At 38.6% G+C, this 23,562-nt stretch overlaps 1 protein-coding gene across 2 annotated transcripts; it reads left to right on the forward strand.

Annotated features, from left to right (window-relative positions):
* The first annotated feature begins 13 nt into the window (after positions 1–13).
* On the forward strand, positions 14–23,492 carry NPAT (nuclear protein, coactivator of histone transcription). 2 transcript variants are annotated; one of them, XM_084200875.1, is made up of 18 exons: positions 14–147; positions 3,219–3,337; positions 4,942–5,002; positions 6,418–6,490; positions 6,974–7,017; positions 7,731–7,964; positions 8,473–8,557; positions 9,599–9,731; positions 10,214–10,305; positions 10,389–10,476; positions 12,198–12,294; positions 12,735–12,866; positions 13,627–15,321; positions 16,511–16,626; positions 16,720–16,885; positions 17,875–17,932; positions 19,971–21,132; positions 21,868–23,492. In XM_084200875.1, the coding sequence occupies exons 1-18, from the start codon at positions 111–113 to the stop codon at positions 21,943–21,945; spliced, it is 4,470 nt and encodes a 1,489-aa protein (XP_084057001.1). In that variant the 5' UTR covers positions 14–110; the 3' UTR covers positions 21,946–23,492. The 2 variants fall into 2 exon arrangements, with proteins under 2 accessions (XP_084057001.1, XP_084057002.1); XM_084200876.1 differs by having other exon boundaries at positions 16,720–16,828.
* Positions 23,493–23,562: the final 70 nt, after the last annotated feature.

Here is a 23,562-nt window from a genome sequence, read left to right on the forward strand (position 1 = left end):
GGCCGGGCGCGGCGCTGGCTGGCGGAGTTTCCGCGCCTTCGCCTGGGTGGCGGGGCGGCCGGCTGCGCTCGGGGAGCTGCGCCCGCCCGTGCCCCGCTCCGCCTCGGGCCATGCTGCTGCCGTCCGACGTGGCCCGGCTGGTGCTGGGTGAGTGAGCCGGGAGGGACGGGGGGATGCACGGGTGAGGCGCGGACCACCGGCCGCGCCGGGAGGGCTCTGCCGGGCATTGTCAGCCGCCCGAGGCGCGGCGGGACGCAGCCGGCTTCGCCCTTGATCCTCGGCAGCGCCTCTTGGTCCCTCCGGGCTGGGATTGTCACTGCCGGGGTTTACGCCGGGCGGTCCCTAGGCTGGCCCCGCCGCTCTCCGGCCCGGCCTCTGCGGGGAGCGAAGGCAGCTGGCTCCTGAGGGATTCGGGTCCTGAGGGACCAGGCCGCTCCCCGGCCGTGCCTTGGGCTCGGGTTCTTCAGGGGGCCAAGGAACCGTGGTGGTCTCCGGTGCCCACCTGCGGTCTGAGAGCTGCTGAGCAGTGCTTAAACAGTTCCTGGTTACTGGAGTCCAAGGGTGACCTGAAATCCCGGGGAAGGCTTGCGTTAAGGGTCAGATGGTTTTTCTTCCCGGCCGTGTTTTGCTCACCTTTGAGGGTGCGCTAAAAGTTCAGGCGTGATCAGAGTCTGTGGAAAGCACAGCAGAAGTGTGTGTTCAGGACACTGGCAGCAGACAGTGAATTTTTAAAATTACTTAAAGCTTTAGATTATTTAGATCCTTACAAAGGTGAGAGCAAATCGATGGTAAGCAAAAATATGACCCACATATTTCAGTCCCACACATAGTAAGTACCTATTGGCACAGGTTGCCAAGATTTCCTGGCAGCTTGCTCTGTGAGATTCAGTTTTCAGTTGTTCAGTTTTTTTAAGTTCAAAGCCATTAAAGCTGAATCTCTTCTTCAATTTATTTTTAAATACTACCTGAAATGTTGCTTGCTACTGTCTCGAGAAAAAAGGCTAGTAAGAGATGCAGGTTTTTTTTACTGTGAAGTAACAGGATTTTAGAAGCTCTATGGCCTGTAAAAGAAGATTTGAATTCAAACAAGTGAGATTTCTCATTGCACTCTTGCAAACAAGGTTGGGGAAGTTAAAAATTTCCAGGTAGAATGCTTATCTGTGTGCTTACCTGAGACTTGCAGATTTAGTTCAGAGCCTTGGCAACATCCTGTGTGCTGAGAATGATCCATCATATCTTGTGTCTGTTATGGCATGGAGTATGCATCTTGTCTGGAAAACCTCCGAGGAACCTAAGGTTGTAGAACAGGATATTCCTTGTAACCATTTCTGTTCTCTAATAGGGATTCCTCTTCTGTGAGGCATCTCTGAATTTCAGTGGGTAAACAGACTTCCCAGTGCATCTCTTCCATCTTTCTCCCCCAAGCTCCCCCCAAAATCTTTCTGGTGCTGTGAAGATTGATGAATATTTGTTAAAGAAACAAAACTAAAATGATAAGCTGAGCTCACACAGAGGAAAATGTATAAGAACATTTATCTTATCCTATTTGATAGAGTGAATGTGTATTATGGGTTAGACATTTCTTAAGGTAGAACAAAATATTGAATAATTTCCATATATTCAAAACATACATCACCTTTGTGCCTTCAGTTTGATTTTGGCAACCGTAGGGACCATATACTCATATGTCATTATACAGTGTGTGCACAAGCACTTCGGGCCAGCTGCACAGGCATTTTTAGCCTTTGGAATGCTTTATTACCAGGAAATTACCAGGTGTATGTAAAACGTGCCTGTACCCAAGCTTTCGGTCATCCCTAGTGATACTGTAGTAGCAGGTTCAAGAAAGAAAAATTCCAGCTTTTTCTGTAGGTGTTCAGGTAAGTTTGATTGTAAGAGCAGTCATACCAGCACAGATAAGAGCTCCACCAAGCCTAATACTCCATCTTCCAGCCTGGACAACAGTGAGATATCATCATGTTTATGCAAAATACACGTTCAGCCACCTGTGTCTTGAGATTTTTCTAGAAAAATGTAATTGAAAAATTAAAAATTGAATAGGATATTCCTTTCCTTTCCATAGGCACCGCTGATGTTTTCTGTCAGATAGACCTGCTCATATATTGTGATTAAATTCACAGTGGTTATTCCCAGGCTGTGTTTAACTTTCTAGTTTGCCTAGTTGTTGAAGATGAACAAGGCTTGCATGTTGGAAATATGGTTTGTTTTCTTCAGCTATACTCAGATCTGCTGAAAGATATTTGTTTTCTTTTAAACTTGAAGGGCACATTTTTCCTCATGAACTGAGGTAGACCATTTTGGGGGTCCATTGAAATAGATAATGTATATATCCTGCATTGTTTACCTAGGCACATGTTTTATCTTACCCTTAAAACATTCCATGCTAAGCTCTGCTAAGAGCAAGAAAGAAGAAACGTTTTCTTTGTGGTTCTTTGTTCTAGAATCCTTCATTCAGATTGGTCCATTTCTAGCTTTTAGTGTTTAAGGTGTTTGAAGATTAAAGCAGGGTAAAAAGTTTAAAGCAGAATGTATTTGATGAGGAATGGAATTTTGGAAAAGAAAAATTTGTCAGTACATTTTCTGTGATGGTAACTACTGATTCTTAGGGTGTAGAGAGCACAATATGCATCTAGTACATCTATCCTAAATGAAAATTACTGTAAGTGAGGAGGGAAAAAACCTTTTTCTGTTATTAATTTGTGTACAATGCCAATATTTTTAATAAATCTTATCCACTGTTGCAGCAGCTATACAGATTTTACCTATTTTGAAACAGTACAATGTGTGGAGAATTACTCTTGCATAGCAATGCATTTTATTAACAAAATATTGTAGATTTCCATTAAACTATCAAATAGAGTGATTCAGCCCATATGAGGGTTTGCTTGTCAGCCTTTTGAGCCAAGAACTTTTATTTTCTTGTGTGCACTAAAGATAAACTAAAATTTGTATATATTGACTCACTTTCAGTCTTGACTACTTTGTAAATACAGTGTAATTCCAATCTATATTTTTTGTTCTTCTGGGTTTTACTGTTACCTATCTGGTAGGAACTTATGTATTTTCAAAATAATGTAACTTTACTTTTCTTACATAGAAATTTTTATCTGATTACTCCAACACTATATGCAGCTTTGATACCTATTGAGTAAAAGTAATGAATGAATTAGCAAAATTTTCCATCTGATTTGTTGCAGGCTATTTGCAACAGGAAAATCTTCAAGCTACCTGCCATCAATTTATTCTGGAAAGCTCAGATTTGAAAGAATATGCAGAGCACTGTACAGAAGATGGTTTTATTCCAGCCTGCTTGCTGGTGAGTTTGTATTTGCAAAGGAGAAAGTTACATTGTCTTTCATCCATGGAAAAAAATATTGGGGATTTCTCAATGTAACAATTAATTCTCAAATGTTGCTTAAACTGTTTGATGTTTGATTTGTTTAGTGTTTTTCATCCTGTGATAGTAGCAGTTATTTGGTTTCTAGTATTTAAGCTTACTAAGAAACATTTAAGTGTGAAATATGCAAATTGAATTTGCAAATTGGTTTCACCATATTATGCTTAGTCTGCATTACAGCTTTGAGATTGGTTTATGGAAGGGTGTTGTCACAAAGGTTTTATTGATTTTAGGGCTGCTTTTTTAATTTACTGAGTATCACTTTCCTATTCTAGACATGGCAGCCAATAATGTTCTTTTTCAGGTACATTGTAAATATTTAGGTAAGGCACCTCAGATTTGTCTGAGTCTGCCAAATTTTATTGACAAAATAATAATATAACTCACTGTTCAGTATCATCTCCATTGTTCTGAGTGAAAGTCACAATTTTGGGTGTGCATAAATAGTGTGCAGCCACATCTGTAGATATGTGTGTAGAGCTAAAGCATAATTAGTTTGCATTTTAAACAAATATACAAAATGGAATTTTTATTACATTTTGCAAATTACAGGGTTTAGGTATTGCTGTGTATCAAACTTTTAGTGTTTATGTGTGTGTCCTCTTTATGTTTCCTGTTTCATTCTTTTAGTATATTAGTTAATTTCATGGTCTGGGACTTTGTCCACAGTATTCAAAATTTACAGAAGTCTTTTCTGAGATCCAAGGTGCACTTTCTTGATGCACCTATTCAAAACAAACTATTAAATTTATTTATTTACAAGTGTTTAGTCGTCTGTACTTTGTTGGTAGAGAGTTGACAACCAAGCTATGGCCAGAAAAAATTAGAAAACCTAAATGTAAATAGAATATCCAGATTAATAAAGCTTTTTTATAATCATCCTTTTCTCAGTAGAAACGTTTTTTCTATTATTCACATAAAAGTGATATCATAGTATCTAAGACAAAATTCTTGCTGCAGCTCAAGTACTTGCAATAAAGGGCTGTACTTGTCATGTCTTGTAGAGTTCCCACTAGTAAACAAGAGAGGAAGGTACAGGATAGTGGTAACTTTAACATTTTAATTATCTTTGTGTCACCTAAAATTACAAGTAAACATGATGATAAGGTTAATTCTGTGTGACTGTTAAAAATTTTACTTCAGACAGAGGTTCCTTCACATTTGCGTCTTAGTGCATGTTGTTTTCCAGCATGAAACATGCTCATTAGTCTGTTACTGCTCATCAGTAACAGACTAATGAGCATCATGCTGTTCATCATCTAATTTTCATGGTTTAATTCCATAATAAAAAAAGTTGAGTGAAGGTCAGACTGCTCTAACTACCAGTGTTATGCCTTGAGATAGAGTACTTCACATTCTGGGTACGTAAGAGCATTTTATCCCGTTGATTGCTCTCTACCAAGTACAGTCCCTTGTACTGAGGGTCAGCATGGTGTAGAGTGCTAAAGAGCTCCTTAACTATGATATGATGAAGCAGAAGTTTTTAGTGAAGATTCTAAGATCAGTTGATTTTTTTTTTCCAGTCGCTGTGTGGAAAAAATTTGACAACAATTCTTAATGAATACGTAGCCATGAAAACAAAAGGTAAGCCTTCAGAATGAGGTGTTGTTTTATTTTTATTTATCTGTGTACTCCTTGAGGAAGAGGTGTATGGTCTTAGAGTAATCACCCATTTAGGCTACAATTTGAGGGTTACCAAATCACACAGCCAGCAGCCATGACATCTAGCGAGCAAAAGTAATTGATTCTGTTAGTTTGCATATGCCAGCATATATTTTCACTTCAAATGTGAGCATTTTTATATCTCAAAAGCATAGAGATTAGAGATATAATAAAATGTGCAAAATATATGGGTTTATGCTTGTGAAATTATACTGTTTATTGCTTATACTATCAATGGAGGCAGGGGGTGCTTATTTCTCTGGCAACCAGCAACAGAATGCAAGAAAAATGAAATGCTATGTCAGGGGAGGTTCAAATTGGATCTTAGGAAAGGGTTCTTCACTGAGAGGGCGGTCAGTCACTGGAACAGGCTACCCAGGGAAGTGGTCATGGCACTGAGCCCTGTCAGAGTTCAAGGAGAATCTGGACAATGCTTTTAGTCACATGATTTAAGAGTTAGGTAGCCCAGTGAGGAGCAAGGAGTTGGGCTCAGTGATCCCTTATGGATCCCTTCCAACCTAAGGTATTCTGTGATTCCATGAAATAATCAGGAGTCCTATGGTATGAAATATTTCTTATCTTGTTTTTAAGAGTGACTAAAAGAGTTTCAGAACTACTTAATATTTTGTATGAATACTGTAGGCAGAGCTAAAGCATTTGCTGGTTTTGAAATTAGTTAGCAAGCTTCTGAATGTTTCCAAATCATACACGTTTTTGATATCTGTTATATTATCATATATTAGTGGTGCTTGGTATTAAAAATCATACATGGAACATTTCTGAACATTTTTTTTCCTTTCACACTAGGTTTGCCAGAAATGGTAACTAAGACACAGACGTACTTCCTTCAAAATGCTTTGTACTTGGCATCTTGAAAAACTTAGTAAATTGAACTGTTTACTTTTCCATCACACTTCTAATGTTCTGTGCTTCAGAAAGACCAAATGTTTTTACCTGCTTGGGTAATATCATAAAACAAACTATTACTTTTAAAGGCCTGTCTGCCCGGTTATGATTTTCAAGGGCACAAAAGTCACTTGGGAATATGAGTACCATTTCCAGAAGTGAGTTGGGGGGTTAGCATGGGTTAGGTTAGCATGTATTTGCTGAGGAGTCAACACCATGTGCAAATTCCACCAAGAATTATAGTCATTAATTCAGTTTCATCAAGGCTTCTAAACCAGAACTGTATCCATATCAATCAAAATTCTTTAAATTAAGAGTTTGGGCCCTCTAACTATGTCTGAAACACTCCATAATAATTTTGTTTGTGATTTTACTTTTCTCTCGGCATATATCAGTTTTGGGCATCAATTTGTTTTTATGGTTCATTTCAGAAACAACAAATGAAGTTCCAGCAATGATGTCATCTCTGTGGAAAAAATTAGACTATACACTTTCTCAGATCAGGTAATGTAGTTTTGAAATCAAGAAAGTAATATTTTATTCTAAGAGTGAGTCCCTATGTTGACCAACTCCCCTTATCATTGTATGAGTATGGTTTAGCTCTCTGTTTCATTTGAGAGGCAGTGAAAAAGATGGGTATGTTAGAGATGACAGTTGAGCAGACACTTAAAGATTTTAAGGAGGGGCTAGCAAATAAGGAGGGCATTAGTGTGAACATGTGATCTTCCTGTAATAAAACAATATACTGTGACTCATCTACAATCTGATATCTTTGTGGTTACTTGATCAAAAATGAAACAGTAAGCTTCACTAGAAGGATCTGTGACAATTGTTGGAAAGAATAAAAAGAGCAATCAATGGATTTTTCTGAAGGAATGTGTGGTTAGGATCAGAGTGACATTACCCATGTGATAGGTAGTGTCACACTGTGTAGCTGAGTGCTTCCATTATGCTCCATTAATTTCTGCCATTTGCTTTATTTTTTAGGAGCATGCAGAATTCAGATTTCAGATTTTCTTCTAACCAGAGGAGTAAGTAACTGAGTCAATTCCATGGGATCAGTAGGTTTTATGTTAAAATTGCCTGTTTTGGCAAAAAAATAGGGGCCTTCTGCAGCCATCAGTAATGCATGTCTATTGTCTTCATTGGGGTCTGTGAAATTCTGTAATGATCAGGAGAGGAAAATAAGAAAAGCTGAGCTTTTTGCAAGGGGCATAAATTCTCTATTATAGCATTTTCTCTGCTGAAAAAAAACTTTTTTGGAAGTTTACATGATTAGAATGTTTAAAAACAGCTGTTTCACTCCTGAAACTGCTGACTTAATTTGTGGTTCATAGATGAACTAAAAATGTAGCGGGTCTAATTATAATGCAGTTGGATTTCTGTAGAAGGGGAACATAAAAACATATTACAGTCTTGTAGCATTTGTTATATATATAAACATATATCCAACCAAAATACAAAAACATACTTGTTGTGTATAAATGCATTTCTTTCATTACAAAAGCTGAAAATGAGCTCTCAACAAAGAAAAATTGGTTTACTTAAAAATAAGTTTTTCTCTGTAGTATTTTTACTGTAGAAGAAAAGAGTGTGAGATACAGGTAGTGATTGTTCCCAGATTTGAGATTCACTGGATTGGGTGGTGTTCTGTTGTTTAAATTTTTTTAAACAGATTTTGTGTGAATATCAGCAATTTTTAAAAATTCCTTTATCATATGTTTTCATCTTGTCTTTATTTCAGTACGTACAAGAAGTGGAATTGTAGAAATGAAAAGACAGAGAATGCTTCAGCAGTCAGCTCCTGCAAACTCAGGACTGTTGTCAGTAGCCCATCAGTCAGGGCTACAGAATTCCTCTTCTTCTGTTGTACCTCCTCAAGTAATTCACAGGCCAACAATCAATCAAAACGTGCCACAGACAAGACTGAGTACACTGTTTGTGAACCAGTCACAAGCTCAAGAAAACAAGATCAACAGTAAGTTGCAAAAACTTTTGAACCTTATTTCTCTGTGAAAAATCTATGGCTGTCAATGGAAGTTTTCTAAAATCAGGGCTAATCATCTTCCACCAAAAAGTTCCAGAAAATTCATGCATTGTTTCCCAGCTGTCTGGACTGGTTCAGGTGATGAAAAGAAAATAAGTGCCCAAAAAAGAGATGGCTGTTGCATACTTGCTTGCCAATGTGAGTTCAGAAATCAGAAGTGCATTAATTTGTGGATATTCTGTTCTGTGCTCTCATCCTTACCCAAATAACTTGTTTCATCAGATAGAGATGATCCACATTAAGTGGATGTCTATTTCAGGATATATTTAAAAGGACTGGTCCTCATTTCCATGATAATACCAAATTCTTTTGTATGACTTTCCAGGAATTGATTCGAACATAGTAAGCAATGTGTAGATCTTGTAGTGCTTTAACAGTGTCACTGGAAAAGGTATTGACATAATGACTGGTATTTTTGTTTGTTTTTCCCTCTATAAAGCAGGAGGTTTCATACACATTCAAGTTCCAACATCACAAGAACGAAAGCTTCATTCAAACTTGCTTTCTCCAGGAAGGCGAAAAAGGTAAACAGGGATGTGGGTTTGGTTTTGGGTGGTTTTTTTCATTTAATTGTTTACAAATTAGGCAGTGTTTCAGACTGTTTTAACCTTTAGTGTAAATTTTCTTCAGTGGTGGAGTGTTTCAAATATAAGATCCGCTGAGGGGGGACAGTGTTTGCTGTTTCGCAGAGGAAAGAGAACTCAAAGAGCTTAACAGTAGACTGATAGGAGGCTACTCATGCTTCTTTGTGTACACTGTCTTTACTCCGCTATTAGACTTAGGCTAATAATCTTGGGGCTGAGACTTGGTATTCCTTCCAAAATGTCCTTTTCAATTATGAAAAGTCTTATTATTGATAAAAATGTGCATTTAACTTCGTAAAACTATTGAGTTGAATAAATTTCATCACAAAAATAAGACTATTTGCACTAGAAGTTGTGCGAAAAACTTCTTTTACACTAGTTTTGCATTTTTTAGTCTCTGATTCAAATGTCCATTTTTCACCAAGTCTTTCCTAATCTGTCATGATTTTTTTTAATGTAATTTTAATGCCCCTGCCAATAGATGTTTTCAGAAGAGCCTAAACTGTCTCCTATAAAAACATTCCTTTTCCTATTTATCAACTAAATTCTTACAGAACTTAAGATTTGTTTTCTTCTTTGAAAATAAGTGCTCCTTGAGAAGTCTTTGTTTTCAGTGGTAATGCCCAAATCTGATTGTGAGTTGCAGTTAATTAGGATCCATTAACTGGTACCACCAGTTAGAGTAACATGTAGTGGAGCGGCAGTAAATGCTGAATAGTGGGCATGGAATTCAGTTTGCCATTGAGCTGTTTACCTACAATCTCTAAATTCTCTAAATTTATAACTTCTGTAAAGGCAGACACAATAGATGCATAAGAGATAATAACACAGGTTTTTACTGGATTTTCAATATGTATTCAATTTCCTGGTAAGTAAGATCTTTTGTTTGCTAAAAAGAAAGAGAAGCACTTAATTTACTCACCATTCTACTGTTTGCAATTTTCTCATAAACTGTGTCATAAATTTCCTGGAATGTTTCAGTGAATCTCAGAAGAGGAAAAGTATTGCAACATCTGGACCTCTTTCAGCAGCTAGAAGTTCTCAAGACTCTGAAGAAGCAGTAGTAGAAAAAGAAAGTGAGCCCCTAGAAGAATTAATTGATGGTAACTTCCCAGTGAGTATATGCCTACAGAAGGTATTTACACTTAAGAAATAAAGTCAAACTCAAGAGAACTAGTCTTTAACATGTTGTTCTTTCTGTTCTTTCTTCTTTAGAAGATGTACTGGTTTGTATTTGAACTAGCTCTTTTGTGTACTAAATTCATCAAGTGGACATGGCTACGTAGAGTTTTGTTTTTCTTGGTTTATTTGCTTCACTAAGATACCTGTAGGCTGTCAGAACACAGTAATTCTTCAGAGAATGGAAACCAGAAGGCACAATAAGCCTTGCTGTCCTTTAGGAGAGTAGAAGTACAGGAATGTTTTGGGTTGATTTTTTGTAGCAATGTAATGCAGTCACAAATTACTCTCTGTTATAGAAGTCTTCTCTCTTTGAATTGATTTTTTAATTATGTTTTACTGGTTAGTCAGAAATTCATGCTCCTTTTCTAGTGATGTTAAAAATAGAAACCTGACCACTTCAAAACTGTTTTCCAGCAACTGGTTATTGAAAATGCCAGAGAAAAAATCCTGAGCAACAAATCTCTTCAGGAGAAGCTCGCTGAAAACATTAACAAAATCCTGGGGAGGTAATAAAAGGAACCTCTAAACTTAATATGTATTCCCATTTGATTTATTTTTAATTTTTGAACTAATGATGTACATGTTGCAGTGATGGCAGTGTTGCTCAGGCCCCTAAACAGACAGACAGTGGTCCCACAGAACAGGAGACTTCAATTGATGAAATCCTTGGACTTCAGGTAGGTGTAGATTGCCCTGTTCACATTGCTTTAAGGACAAGGCATGTGAGAATGATGGACCTGTGCTGAACCTCTGACACCTGAGGATATTCTTTCCTCTTCCTATCCTTTCTTTTTTGCTTCTGTTTGCCAGCACAGTTGAGCCTCCCTGATGCTCCCCTCTGTGCAGAGGCAGCTCTGCAGCTCCTCCTGCAGAGGTGTGAACTCTGACCTTGTGTGGTGCAGGGCAGGTTCAAGGAGCTGAGCTGACAGGACCCTGGTGTTCTGCAGGAGCTTGTTTTGTGCCAGCTTAGCATTCTGAATTCATTCCCAGTGCCTGTCCAAGGCAGAATGCAGCGTGCAGTAGGGTCGAAGCCAAGAGAGTAGGATTGCTTCTGGCAGTAATTAGCTGGTAACCCTACACTCAGACTGGATTTAAGAACTGCCTGCCTCTCCCTCAGTCTTTCCTATCAGTAATTGGCTACCAGCTTCTGACTGGGGACCTAATCAATAGCCTTAGAGAAGAAAAAAGAATTTAAAATACCTTGCTGTCTCCAAATACATTTAATCTGATCTGATTTTGTGATTTGCTCCAAGATAAGCATGGATCATTTACTGTAGCAGGAGAAATTATTTTTTGAGCCTAAATAATGATGCTTTTTCTTCTAATTTAGTATTTTCTTGCTTTTGGAGGAAATGTGTGTTCTGCTTCTGCAAGCTAAACATAATTATGGTGTTCTCCCTTCATTTTTCTGTAAGTCTCAAGCTGGCAATCGCAGAATTAAAAAGGACTTTTAATGAGGGAAATTCACAGCCTTTGTGAGAAAGGAGTAGAGGCAGTTCCCTGTTTGTGAAGTGGAGATGTCTGGTTTATAAATGCTATTCTTCTGTTGCTTGGTGATTTTAGGTCAGTTGTCAAAATACAGAGCTAAAAAGCTGTATTCCATTCTTCTGAGCAGAAATAAAGCAGCTTCTTGGTTTGCTTGGAGTTGCTGAGACAAAATCAAGGATATAACGTGGAATATCCACCCTTAAAAGTATCAAAAAAGGTGGAGATATATTTCAAAGGTTAGAGAGTGCTTAGAGGGTCTCCAGAAAGGCAAGAGATACTTTGTATTTAATTGCTTGAGTATGTACCAGATACTCATTTTATTTCTGGGCTGCCACAGAACAAGATTCAGGAACCTTAGAGCACTGTCCCATGTAGCTGTGCTTTCCAAAATGCCTTCCACAAAGAAGTAGTTGGAGGTTATATTATAGAACATTAAATGGGTATATGGAATAAAACTTCTATTTACTTAGTGTTGGCTTCTAGATATACAATATATTCAAACCTAAGAAATTAGGATTAATTTGGGGATTTTTTTTTTTTAATGGTGGTTTGCTTGTACAGGCTCACAGCATCCATATCACATGCATAAGCTTCCAGTGTAGCCTGAGATTTAGTCCTCCTTTTTGGTTAGTACTGGCCATTATGTGGAGAATACTCCAGTACACACATGGTGGGGGTGATGTCTGACAGACACATATGGGTTTTGGAGAACTTTATTTCTTACACTTCTATCACTAAGATTTTTTAAGTTTGTGGCAGAAGTATTCCCAGCATTAGTCTCTTTGTTTCTGTGCTGAGCAGAAGTAGTAGAACCAAAAACAATCTGAAAAGAAAACACTTCTTGTCTATTTTTAAAACTTTTTAAGTTATGGAAGTGACTAACAGTTCTGTATATCATGTCTTTTCTCAGGGTGAAATTCATATGTCAGAAGAGGCTATCCAGGACATTCTGGAGCAGACAGAATCAGATCCAGCTTTCCAGGCTCTGTTTGACTGCTTTGATTATGGTAGGCTACATTGTACTCAGTTGTACTGTTACTGTAAAGCATCCTGAATGATGAGCTCTCCCAAGCATTGCTTGTCAAAGCAAAGGAATTCAGCAGGCCTCTTGCAAGAGAAATGACATTGGTATGCCTTAATACAGAATTAGATTCTTAGATACATTTATACACAGCTATAAAGTTGTGTGAAAGTACAGCATTTTTCTATGGCTGATATTCCGGGTTTGTGCTGGCTCAGTGATTGTTTTATTGCTGTTTTTTAAGACACTGTAGCTCTGAAGATTGATAGCTTATATTTGTTTGCTGTTGTAAAATTTTTAGGGGTATTCTCACATGAACCATAAGGAGATCTTTACACTATGGTATGGTTCATTTAAAAGGTAGTGATGACATGTATGTGGAAAATTACACATTTAACTATTTTTCATGCTTTATTTTGAAAATAGGAAAGAGCAAGGTAAACAAGAACTTAACTGCTGGTATTTCTGGTCGGAATGGAGTAGAGAACGAAATCCTGGTGGCTGAGGATAGCCTGGAAACATTTGGAAGTTCTTTAGGAACAGAAGAAACTAACAGATGTATGTTTTTTTTTTTCTCTCTAAGATTTCTCTGTTTACTTTTCATTATGAAAATATTTTCAGGCAATTTGTACATTTCAGAATTTTATTTTTTCACTGGTAATATCCATGTGGACATTTATGTTGCCTGAACATAGGGATACACCTGGCCTGTTACAAAGTTTCAGTCCATTAAATTTAACAGTAATCCCATCAGCGTACTTTAAAATTGTACTTGATAAGCTCCTTAGTGCAAGCAGGCCATCAATAAATGGATACTTTGCAGTGTCCCTTGGGGAACACATAAAGAGATTATTTTACATCGAACCATATTAATCTTTTATCTCCATTCTGTAATGTTATCTGGTAATTAATACACAAAAAGAGTCTTACTCTGGACAAAGGGGATGTTAGTCTGTCTCCACCATTCTTAACAACAGTTCATGAGTAGCAGGTATTTAGTGAAAGTATATGAAAAGTAGAGCCAAGAGGTTTTTATCATGAGATGGTTTTTGTGCTTCTGGAAATCTGATGTAGTGACCTGAGATATTTACATGTTATCTGTATAGTTATTAGTAATGTCCAAACTGATTTTCCAGATTATCTAGTGTATCTATATTTTTTGTATATATTCCACTCAACTTGAATGTAAGGATGAGTAACATTCCAACTTAGTTTTATGGGAAATAGCTTTCCATTGAACTGATAGTTATTTCTAAAATGCTCTAAAAGGATCATCCATTCTAATAATTATGGAACTGGTTTATTCTATCTTTTACAGGTGATAATTCTAGAGAACCACTATCCTGTAAAGGCTTTCAGTTAGGAGAAGCATCATGTGCCTTGAAGACCAGCATTAATGATGATGATATGGCTAAGAAAAATCCAGCCAGTGAACAGCTGCATGAAAACTGTAGACCAAGGAAGCAGACTGAAGAACTTACAGCCATTATCCCTGAACATATTAGAGAGCTTGAAATTGCTTTTGACTCGGTGTCTGATTTGACCGAACCTAACAAGAGACCAAGTTCTGATAGCAAATGTAATGAACAGTGTGCAGACGCTTACGTTACAAAAGAGTCATCTACATTAGTATCTGAAAGTGAGAGTGCTATGGAAATTGAAAAAGGCCCATCCAGTGATAGTTCTCAAAGTAGTCCTAATTTAGAATATGTTCATTCTGGTACTCCACAGATTCCTTTGATTTCAGTGGCAGAGGATACTATAGCTGGTGAAAACAAAACTGATTCAGTAAGTAAATGTCCATTATCACCAGATACATCCCTGTCTGAAAAAAGACTTCCTGGAAGCCCTTCTGATGGGAGCCCTGGCCACGGTGCACTGCTGAGAAAAAACAGCTCATCCATTTCTAGTCCACTTGCAGATGCAGAAAAAGAACAGACTGTAACCAGTGATCCAGCTGCCTTGCTTGGTGTTTCCGAGGAGAACTCCAGCCACCCCTCTAATCATCAGGACCAGAGTACCCAGGCAGACTGTGCTGTGGGATCTGCGATGGACGTCCCAGATCTTGACAAAACAGAGTTGCAGCTAGAAGTTGTTGATACATCTAACAAAGCTTACTCAAATGATCAGCATACACTTGATAAGCCTTGTAAGAAAGATTTTAACCTCCCTTCAGAACTGCCAAACACAGAGAGTATACAAGGGGAGATGCAAGAACCTTCATCTTCTACAAAAGTAGACACTGATAATTTATATTTCTCATCTGATAATAATGCATGTACTGACGTTTCTGTCGTATCCACTGAAAACAATCTTGCTACCTCTGAAATATGCCACTCTCCTCTCCCTGAAACTGCATCCTCAGCAGAGGAGTCAGGTACTGAGGCCAAAAGTATAAGCAGTGTATCTTCTAGTAGTCAACCAATGGATGTTGATCCTTCTAATATAATGTCCCTCAAGATCATCATCAGTGATGATCCATTTATTGCATCAGACACAGAGTTAAATAATGCTGTTTCCAGCATCACAGGAGAAAATTTGCCTACTATAATACTGTCATCTCCAGCCAAATCCCCAACCAAAACCTCAGGCCTGCCCAAATGTCTGACTTCAGAAGACACAGAAAAAAATGTGGATTCAGCTCTGGCAGAGCAGAATCTGCTTGTTCTTAGACCTAAGGATCCTGTGGTCACCTCGGTTAACACTCAGAATGAAGACTGCACTGGTTTTTCAGTTGCAAGTTCAACTCATCTTTCCAACGAAGGGGGATTTATACAGTTGATGCCAGCCACAAGCACAGCTTTTGGGAATTCAAGCAACCTTTACATAGCCACATGTATGACTGATCCAGCAACCTTGGGTGCAGCTGTAACACCGTCAAATGTAGTTGTATTGCCTGGCAGTTCTATGCCACTGACCTCCCAAGCTCCAGCTGTACAACAGTTGCGGACTCCTCCCAGATCCAGCAATACATTTCCAGCAAACCAGACTGTCTCCCCAAACTTCCCACAGGGTAATCTCATTGTTAGAAAAGTACTGAAAATGTGGTGTTTGTATGGTGGTCTTGTTATTTTTTTTCCACTAAGTAAACATTAAAAGTAAAACAATTTTTAAACTGCTCTGTCTGCCACTTGAAACTATGCAGGAGTTAGATTTTTTTAAAATATATTAATTGCTAATAGAAATGAAATAAAACTACAAGAAGTCATTGATCAGGCTGCTTTGAATGGAAAAAAAGCCTTATATTTCAGAAGCTTAACTGATACAATTTTAGCAGCATTAGATGTAGGAAGCATATTTTGGTTTACACTGGAAAGGATTCCATTACTTTGGCTAAATAAAACAGGTTTTTATTTAATAAGATTTCTGTTATAAAAGGAATGTTTTGTGCTAGAGGTATCCATATTTTATGTAGATAACTGGGTAGATGTATCTAGTCCTTCCCAAGTCACTTTCTTGGTTTTGTTTCATCTTTCAAAACCTAGTCTGCATTAGAAGTACATTTAAGTCAATATGAAAGTGTAACATTATTTCTTTCCATGATTTAAAATCTGTACAAGCATTTTTATCACTATAGTAATAAAAATCTTGAGTGCTTTTTGAAATGAAAAAAACCAGCTATAAACCAGCTGTAATCAGCACATTTAGATTTCTTTCAAAAACTATGAACTTTTTTGCAGTTACCTTTGAATTTCTGTGTGTAGTCATTTCGTTGAGGTCAGAGACCAGTACATGCAAGGCCTTAGGGTGACAGCTTTTTCTGCCATTTGATTTCTTTATGCAACTCTTACCTTCAATGTTTTTGTCATGGAGAGAGGAACAGTTTCCTTTCTCTTTTGAAAATATTCTTCCACTTTTCAGTTAATGTGCTAAGATAGTTTCCATATTTTATAATTCCCATATATCTGGCAGCTAAATAAGATATTTAATGTTACTTTTACTGGTTTTTATAAATCACTTTAAATTAAAGTGTAAATGTTAAGATAGGTTTATCATACTAAAGAATTCCTTATAAACTAAAAATAAAACTGGTGCTTACCCTGTTTTCTAATAGTGAACTATAGCAAAGGACAGTGAAATTTTTCTAAAAATCCAGAGCTTTTCTTGTCACAGGTTTTGACCACACATAATATTAAGAAGCTTTTCTTTTCACTGAAGTACTTTTAGTTTCTGTACAATCTTAACACTTTGGTATTTTTTAGGTTCTGCCATTATAATTGCATCTCCAGTGCAGCCAGTTTTGCAAGGAATGGTGGGAATGATACCTCTCTCCGTAGTAGGACAGAATGGAAATACGTTCTCAGCACCTGCCTGCCAGGTAGCACATCACAAATAAAGGTTTTAAGGATTAAAGCTGGAGTGATAAGAAGTGCTTTGGTAAATTGAAATAGAATATTTTGATTCTTTCAAGGTTCTTCACATGCCTGTGGCTAATCCAGTGTGCAACGGAAGTGTCCCAAAGCTTCCCATCCCTCCCAAATCCCAGAAGATTCCTGGAGCAAGAAACAGGAATACTACAGGTGCCTGCCTTGCGTTCTTGAGAGGGGCAGAAGAAAAGCAGAGGGTTCTAAAGACAAGTCAGTTCTAAGTAAAAAAAGTTTTGTAAATATCTGTGCTTCTATTCCTGACAACTGCTGGGTTGTCTTAAGAGAGGTCTGTTCCTGCAGTTAATGACTCTTGTGTGGTCAGTTTACAAAGAACTTCCAGCATATAACATAATTCCAGTTTTTGCATCAAGCTTATTTCCAAAATGTAATGTTTCAAGGCTCTCAGGCAGTTTTAGAAGTTTACTTTTCTTTATGTTTCTGGTTATTTTTCATCTTGTTGGTTTTAAGTAGTTTACTGCTGCCATTGGAACCAAGCCACAATATTAATGAAGATATTAGAAGAGTCAGCAGTTCTAAACATTTATTAAGGAAAAATATTTATTAGAAGTGTTGGATGTTTATATAAAAAATGCACTCTACTATTTGCTTCCTTTTGCCCTTTCAGGCATATGCTTCTCTATAATCTTTTCATTGAGACCTAGCTTTATTAAATTGTTAATTGTAACAAAACTGGAGTTATCTCAGTGTTAGGAAGGGGTAAAGAAAAATAATTGAAAATAGAAACATTGAATTATAAAGACAACTTGTTTTAGCCTGCCTGCCTTTTTAAAAAAGAGTAGGCTTGCACATAAAAATGAAAATAGAATGAAATTTCAAATTAAGATAAAATCTAGGATTGTGTAGTAGCTTGCATTCTGGTTTGCTGATGGATAGCTGAGAGTTCCCTGAGTTAATTTCCTTCTACCTGGAAATCCCCACTGTGCATTTTTAAGTTCAGGATAGTTTGTTTTGTCTTCCCTGGGCTGTGTATTATCTAAGTGTAGACAGCAAGCTTCTTTTTTTGTTCTTAGTTGGGGACCTTTGCTAGTCTGCTAATTAGTAAAGTTTAAAGTTATGAAATACTGTGGAGTTTGTTGCTGGGTTTTTCTTTATTGGTCCTCTGTCAGGTGAAATGTCATTGTACTAAAACTGTCAAATTATTTACCTGTTATTCATTAATACTTCATCTGTTGTTCCAGGAAAACTGGTACCAAATGTAGCTGAGCCTTTGAACAATGCAAATCCTCGAACACAGAGGTCAGTAGTGCTGAGTATTGAAACTTGCTTTCTTTTTCCTGTTGTGAATTTCTTCATCCAGTATTGGTGAAGAGAGGAGTTTTTTTTAGTAGTGGCTGCCTGTCTGCTAGGAGTATTGATACAGATGTGTGCTGGGACTGCTGCAGCCTGTGCTAGAATTGTCTTGTCACTGTTCCTGTGTTAATTTTGCATGGCTTTGTCTTCATTGTCTCCTGTGTCAATTGTCAAAAATTGTTTGAGCGGAGTCTAAGCTAGGAGAATTGCCTGGTACATTTACTGGTAGATTTAAATGACTAAAATCTTTGTTTTTTCTTTTCACATGAGTGGTACCCATGGTTTTGTAGTGTAGTCTCATTCTCTTTACCATTCTCTGACCCAGATCCAGTTGAGTTTATAAGATTGAGTTCTGCATCTGTATTTCAGCTGTGTAGATTACAGCTCTGCTTGGTCATTAAAAAGTGAGAACTTAATGCAAAGACGGTGAGGACAACAGCATGCTAACTTTATGTTGATGAGCATGACTTAATTTCTTGGGGTAGGTATTTGTTTTCTGTTGGACAAATGAGAGAAGGAAGCAAGGCTGCAGTAGTAATCTCTCCTCACCATTAATGGACTTCTGAAAGAAAAGGTTGTTGGAATGAGCAAAAGAGTGTAGGAGGAGATCAGAAGTTCAATTTAAATATAAGAGGTGAAATGATCTTTTATTGGAAAACTAGCACATACTTTAAAAAAAAACCCTGCCTATTTAGAGCTCACTTAAAATGTTGGAAAAGTGGAAGTAAAACAGGACCATTAAAGTCAACTTATTAGAAAATCCCAACCATACATCAAGTTATACCATATACATGCACACAAAAAGTACTGATTTTTTTAAAAACCACAGAAGCAAGATTTGGACAATAGCATTTCAATAATTCAGCTTTCTGTTATCTTTAATTGATCTCTAGATGTGTGTTTTGCATAGGAAAGATAGCAAAATCTTCCCTGCAAAGACATGTAATTTCTTATTTACACTTTCTACCTCTGTCTGATCTCAAATTTCATGGAAATAAAACAAGATGCTACCACTCAGACCTTTTCTACCATTTCAAAGGTATCAAGTTAGCATCCCAAAAACTTGACTTTTCCACTTAGAAATCATAGAGGCTTATGTGCAGGGAGAGAGCCTTACCAGCATGAATGAGTGATGCCAGAGCTTCTCTTGGAAATGCAGCATAAGCCAGGCAGAGGGCACAGACAGAACAGTGGCATGAGCTGACAGAGCAGAAGCATTTTTCTTTCCACAGTGTAATGGTGGCTTTTTCACATGATGGGGCTGGTTGTCAGGTGGAGACCACACCCCAGGGAGTTTGGATGTTGTTGTTCAGATGCCCACCAGAAGCTTTTTGTCCTGCTCAGTGTCCCACCATGCACAGCAAGTGCATAGGGAAGAGTACAAGGCACACATGTGATTACATTGTCCAATGTATTCTGGCAGCCTCTTAGGAATTTCAGCTCCAAGGATTCCAGAGCCATAAGTAGTATTCTGGGAGGGACTGTCCTGTCATGAATGCACTCAGTTTCTTTTTGAAGTCAGGTAAGCTACCAGCATCCACAAATATCCCAAGGTAAAAAAGTTCCCAGGTTTAGTTACCTGTAGTGTCCAGACCTCCTTGTTGTGTTTTGAGCCTAATACCAGTGTTACTTCATGCCTTTAGTTTTTCTACTGGAAGGTGCAGCAGATAGTGTCCTTTTTATAAGCTTTCTTCAGAGCTCTGTTGCATTTCCCCTCGGTGATCTCTCTTCCCAGGCTGAAGAGCCCCAGTCTATCTAATTGTTCAGTGTACAGGCTCTGTTTCTTACCTTTCTGCCAAGAAAGCCTTCTCTGAGCTTTTGGCAGTTGTCATTCCTTACTCTTGGTCTTTACGTGTTGATAAAATACTCGTATTTAGGATGGAGAGAGCTTTTTAGAGGGATGGGTGGGGACTTCCAGCCAGCTGAAATTACCTTGCCTAGTAAGAAGAAACACGTCAGTGAAATGTTTTCATCTCGTTTTCAGGGCTGGAAATTACGACAAGCTTACCAGTGCAGAACCAGGAAGGAAAGTGGAAGAGAACTTACCTGTTGCACCAGCAGAGAGCACAAGCTCAAATTCAAGACAGAGTGAGAGTCACAGAAGAGTGCTTTGCTTTGATAACGTCCTACCCACTCCAGGAGGAAGCACCCAAATTCAGCCTCCTAAGAGTTCATCCCAGAAAGAAAGAAACGAAAGCCCTTTATTTGCTGTTGACTCTGCATCCTCCTCTGCTAAGGCACAGGTACCAAAGAGAGACAAAGACAAAACATTGCCCAGAATTCTGTGTAGGCCAGAAGTTGGTAGCAACAGAGGCGCATCTGCAAAGGAGCCACAGCCCGAGCGGAAGGTGGCAACTGCAGGGCTTTCATTAGATCCCTTCCACAAGACGACGGCAAACAAAGAAAATGAGCTACGAAGGGATACTGATGAAAAGCAGAAGAACCAGGACACTGCCAAACTCTCGAATGGCCAACAAAGCGTTGCCTTATGGAATGAGAAGACAGTTCCTTCGGTACAAGAGCTGAACAAAAAGCAGGGGTCGCTGTCGAGTGGGGCTGGCAGCGGCAAATCATCTGTGTCCGTTTCTTCGTCCTCGAAGGAGCCCAAGCGAGAAGCTGCTAAAGCTTCCGGCCAGGGCCTGGGCCTGTCCAGCCCGTTCGGTAAGCAGTGTGTGGAGATGCTGCAGGACATCCAGTGGCAAAGCCCCACCGCAAAGACCGCTGAGAACGGAGAGCTGCCGGTGCCCCGGACGCCGTCCGGAGTTGGGGACAGGCACACGGAGGACACTACGGACAGCGTCCGCACCCCGACCTGCCGGCGCTTCACGGAGGAGAGCGGCACGCCCCGCATCATGGTGCCCCCCGCCACGCCGGACCTGCCCGCCTGCAGCCCCGCCAGCGAGACGGGCAGCGAGAACAGCGTCAGCATGGCCGCCCACACCCTCATGATCCTGTCGAGGGCCGCCATCGCAAGGACTAGCACTGCCACCCCCCTCAAGGACAACACCCAGCAGTTCAGGGCTCTGAGGAGCACCGTAAAGAAAAGGAAACCGGAGGACTTAAATGAGGGGGAGAGAAATTCCCGTTCTGCAAACAGAAAAGAGCTTCAGAGCTCTCCAACACCATGCAAAAAAAAGAAAATCAAGGCAAGTACAAACATCTGCTTCTTCTCATTAAAACTCTAAATATGTATTAGGTATCTACATGTATACTTTTTATAATGGAACCGTTCAGAGATGCTAGTGCAAATCCCTGACATCCTATTTAGATTAGCTAGTTTTTCCAACTTTGCCTCTTGAGCGTACTCTGAAGCTTTCTTAAGATTGGTTTGGTCTTCTGATACAAGTAACTCCTACTAACTCTCTAAATAGGCATCAATAACAATTGCAATATTTCTCCTAAAATGTGAATGAGTTTCTAAATTCCAAGTTTTTAGGTGGAATGTAGGAATTAAGCCAAACTCAAAGTAGGCCTTACTAGAATTCAGGCTGCTCTTGCATCCTTGTTTAGTACCATTAGTGATACTCCCAATCTCTGTAGTGTGCAGCACTGTGCCTTTGACTTGAGGATTTAAAGGCAAATAGCCAAGGTGTGCGACACAAAAAGGTATCTTTGGATGTAAATAACCAAAAAGGAGTATAACTTTGTAATTCCCATACTTAGCTTTAGCATGTTCCTGAAACACTGAGACTAGAAAATGCTCCATTCCACGGAGCGGGGGGACATGTGAAGGGCACATGGCAGTGTCTGAGTTCTGGGGCAGATTTGTGCAGGAACAGATAAAAGGTGGGTGGATGGATGGGGAAGAAAAGAATGCTTGCAGACTCTTCAGTTCCCCAGGTCTTTGTATTTAACACAGTTGTTACTTTCCTCTCCTACAGAAAAAGAAGCTCCCAAATTCTTTTCCAGCAGGAATGGACGTGGACAAGTTCTTGTTGTCTTTGCATTATGATGAATGAATAAAAAGAAGTTGGAAGTGAGGCTATCTGAAGCTCACTGGAGCAGTGCTGAGGTTTTGCATGGGAAGAAAAGTTAACTCTAAAGGGCAAGTTGCACTTTCAGTGCACTGAAGTTTCACTTTATAGCAAAGTCGTGCTGATTCTGAAGCAGGTTGCAAAGTGTAAATATCATTGAGTTGGTATATGTTTATTTTTGAAAAAGCACTTGCATAATTATAGAGCCATTTAAATTGCAAAACTGTAAATTTGTGTAAATGAAATGTAAGAAAGATTGTACATTTCCTGTTAGACCACGTTGTCTGTGTTCTGCTGCTTTCTCTACTTACCCCTCTGAAGCACTCAGCCAGTCTGTGAAAAGGTGGTGTTTGTCACTCACCACTCTAAGATGGGGCAGCTACCTTGGCCACTTCTCATTGTTTTGTTGACTCTGAAAGGGACTTACTTAAATATTCAGCTCTAATTGGCTTGTGCTCACACTCTCTCATTTCATAATTGTCAAGCCCATGTTGGTAAGGCTTTGAACTAAATGACAAAAATACCAATAGCTAAATGTAAGGCCAGTAAAACCTCAAAAAGCATTTCTCATCTGATGGAGCTTTTCCCAGCTAGTCATTCAGAAAATAACTTTAATTTGGAAAGGCCTTCTCTGTTTACAGTATTTGTTGCTGAATGTTGTTCAAATGCAAAAGCTGGTTTTAAGCAACATATTTTTGTGTGGGGTCATCCTCAGTACAAATACTTCAACTGAAGCAACAGCTAAACAAGAATTACAGTGTGTTCTAATGCAAAAGTCAATTCCCTCACCTTTCATTTGTACTGCTGAGAAATTATACTATCTAACTCTTAAATTTTTAGCCAGACATGGAAGAATTTGCATCTGATTTTTCTGTTTAACATAGAGGTTGTCATAGCTATTATACACTCTCCAAAAGGGGTGCAGGAGGAGCTCAGCCTACGTTTTGCCGAATGAGCACACCTTGCTCCAAAACTACAAAATTTTCTTTACTGGTATTTCTTCTTGTTCTCAAATTGTTGACATCTTTAAAAAAAAAAAAAAAGTTTTCTTGTAAGAGATCTGTACAGCAACAGGGCAATGTTTCAGATACAATACGAGGATTCCTAAGGAACCAAGATTATGCAGTAGATGTTTATATTAAACCCATCCAGTAACTAAATACTGCATAGCATTTACAGCTTGAATAAATATTTTTGTTTTAATAAAAAGTTGTGTGTCTTGCTTAATCTTTTTAAGTCCACTAAGCAGCTTTGCAGATATTGAATAGAAAAGTCCTGTTGGTCAGTTGTTTTTGAAGACCAAGAGTCCAATATTAAACACTAAGCTCTAATAGCAATTGTCAGAGGACTAGGCCGAGCAAGCTCCAAAATTGCCTTAAGCATTTTATGCTTAATAGCAATGGTGACACTTAAAATTATTTTGCTGTTTTAGAATGAAGGTAACTCTTGCCTGGGCCATCCACTTCTCACCATAATGTTTCAGCTCAGGCTCTCTGATTCTTATGAAGATGTGAATTATCCATTCATCCATTTTCATAAGAAAAAAAGTATTTTCAGTACCAAGCTGCTGTTGTACTGCAAATAATTTTTAGGGGAAAACAG

This window comes from Fringilla coelebs (genome assembly GCF_963513975.1).
Source record: "Fringilla coelebs genome assembly, chromosome: 2".
Taxonomy (NCBI): Eukaryota; Metazoa; Chordata; class Aves; order Passeriformes; family Fringillidae; genus Fringilla; species Fringilla coelebs.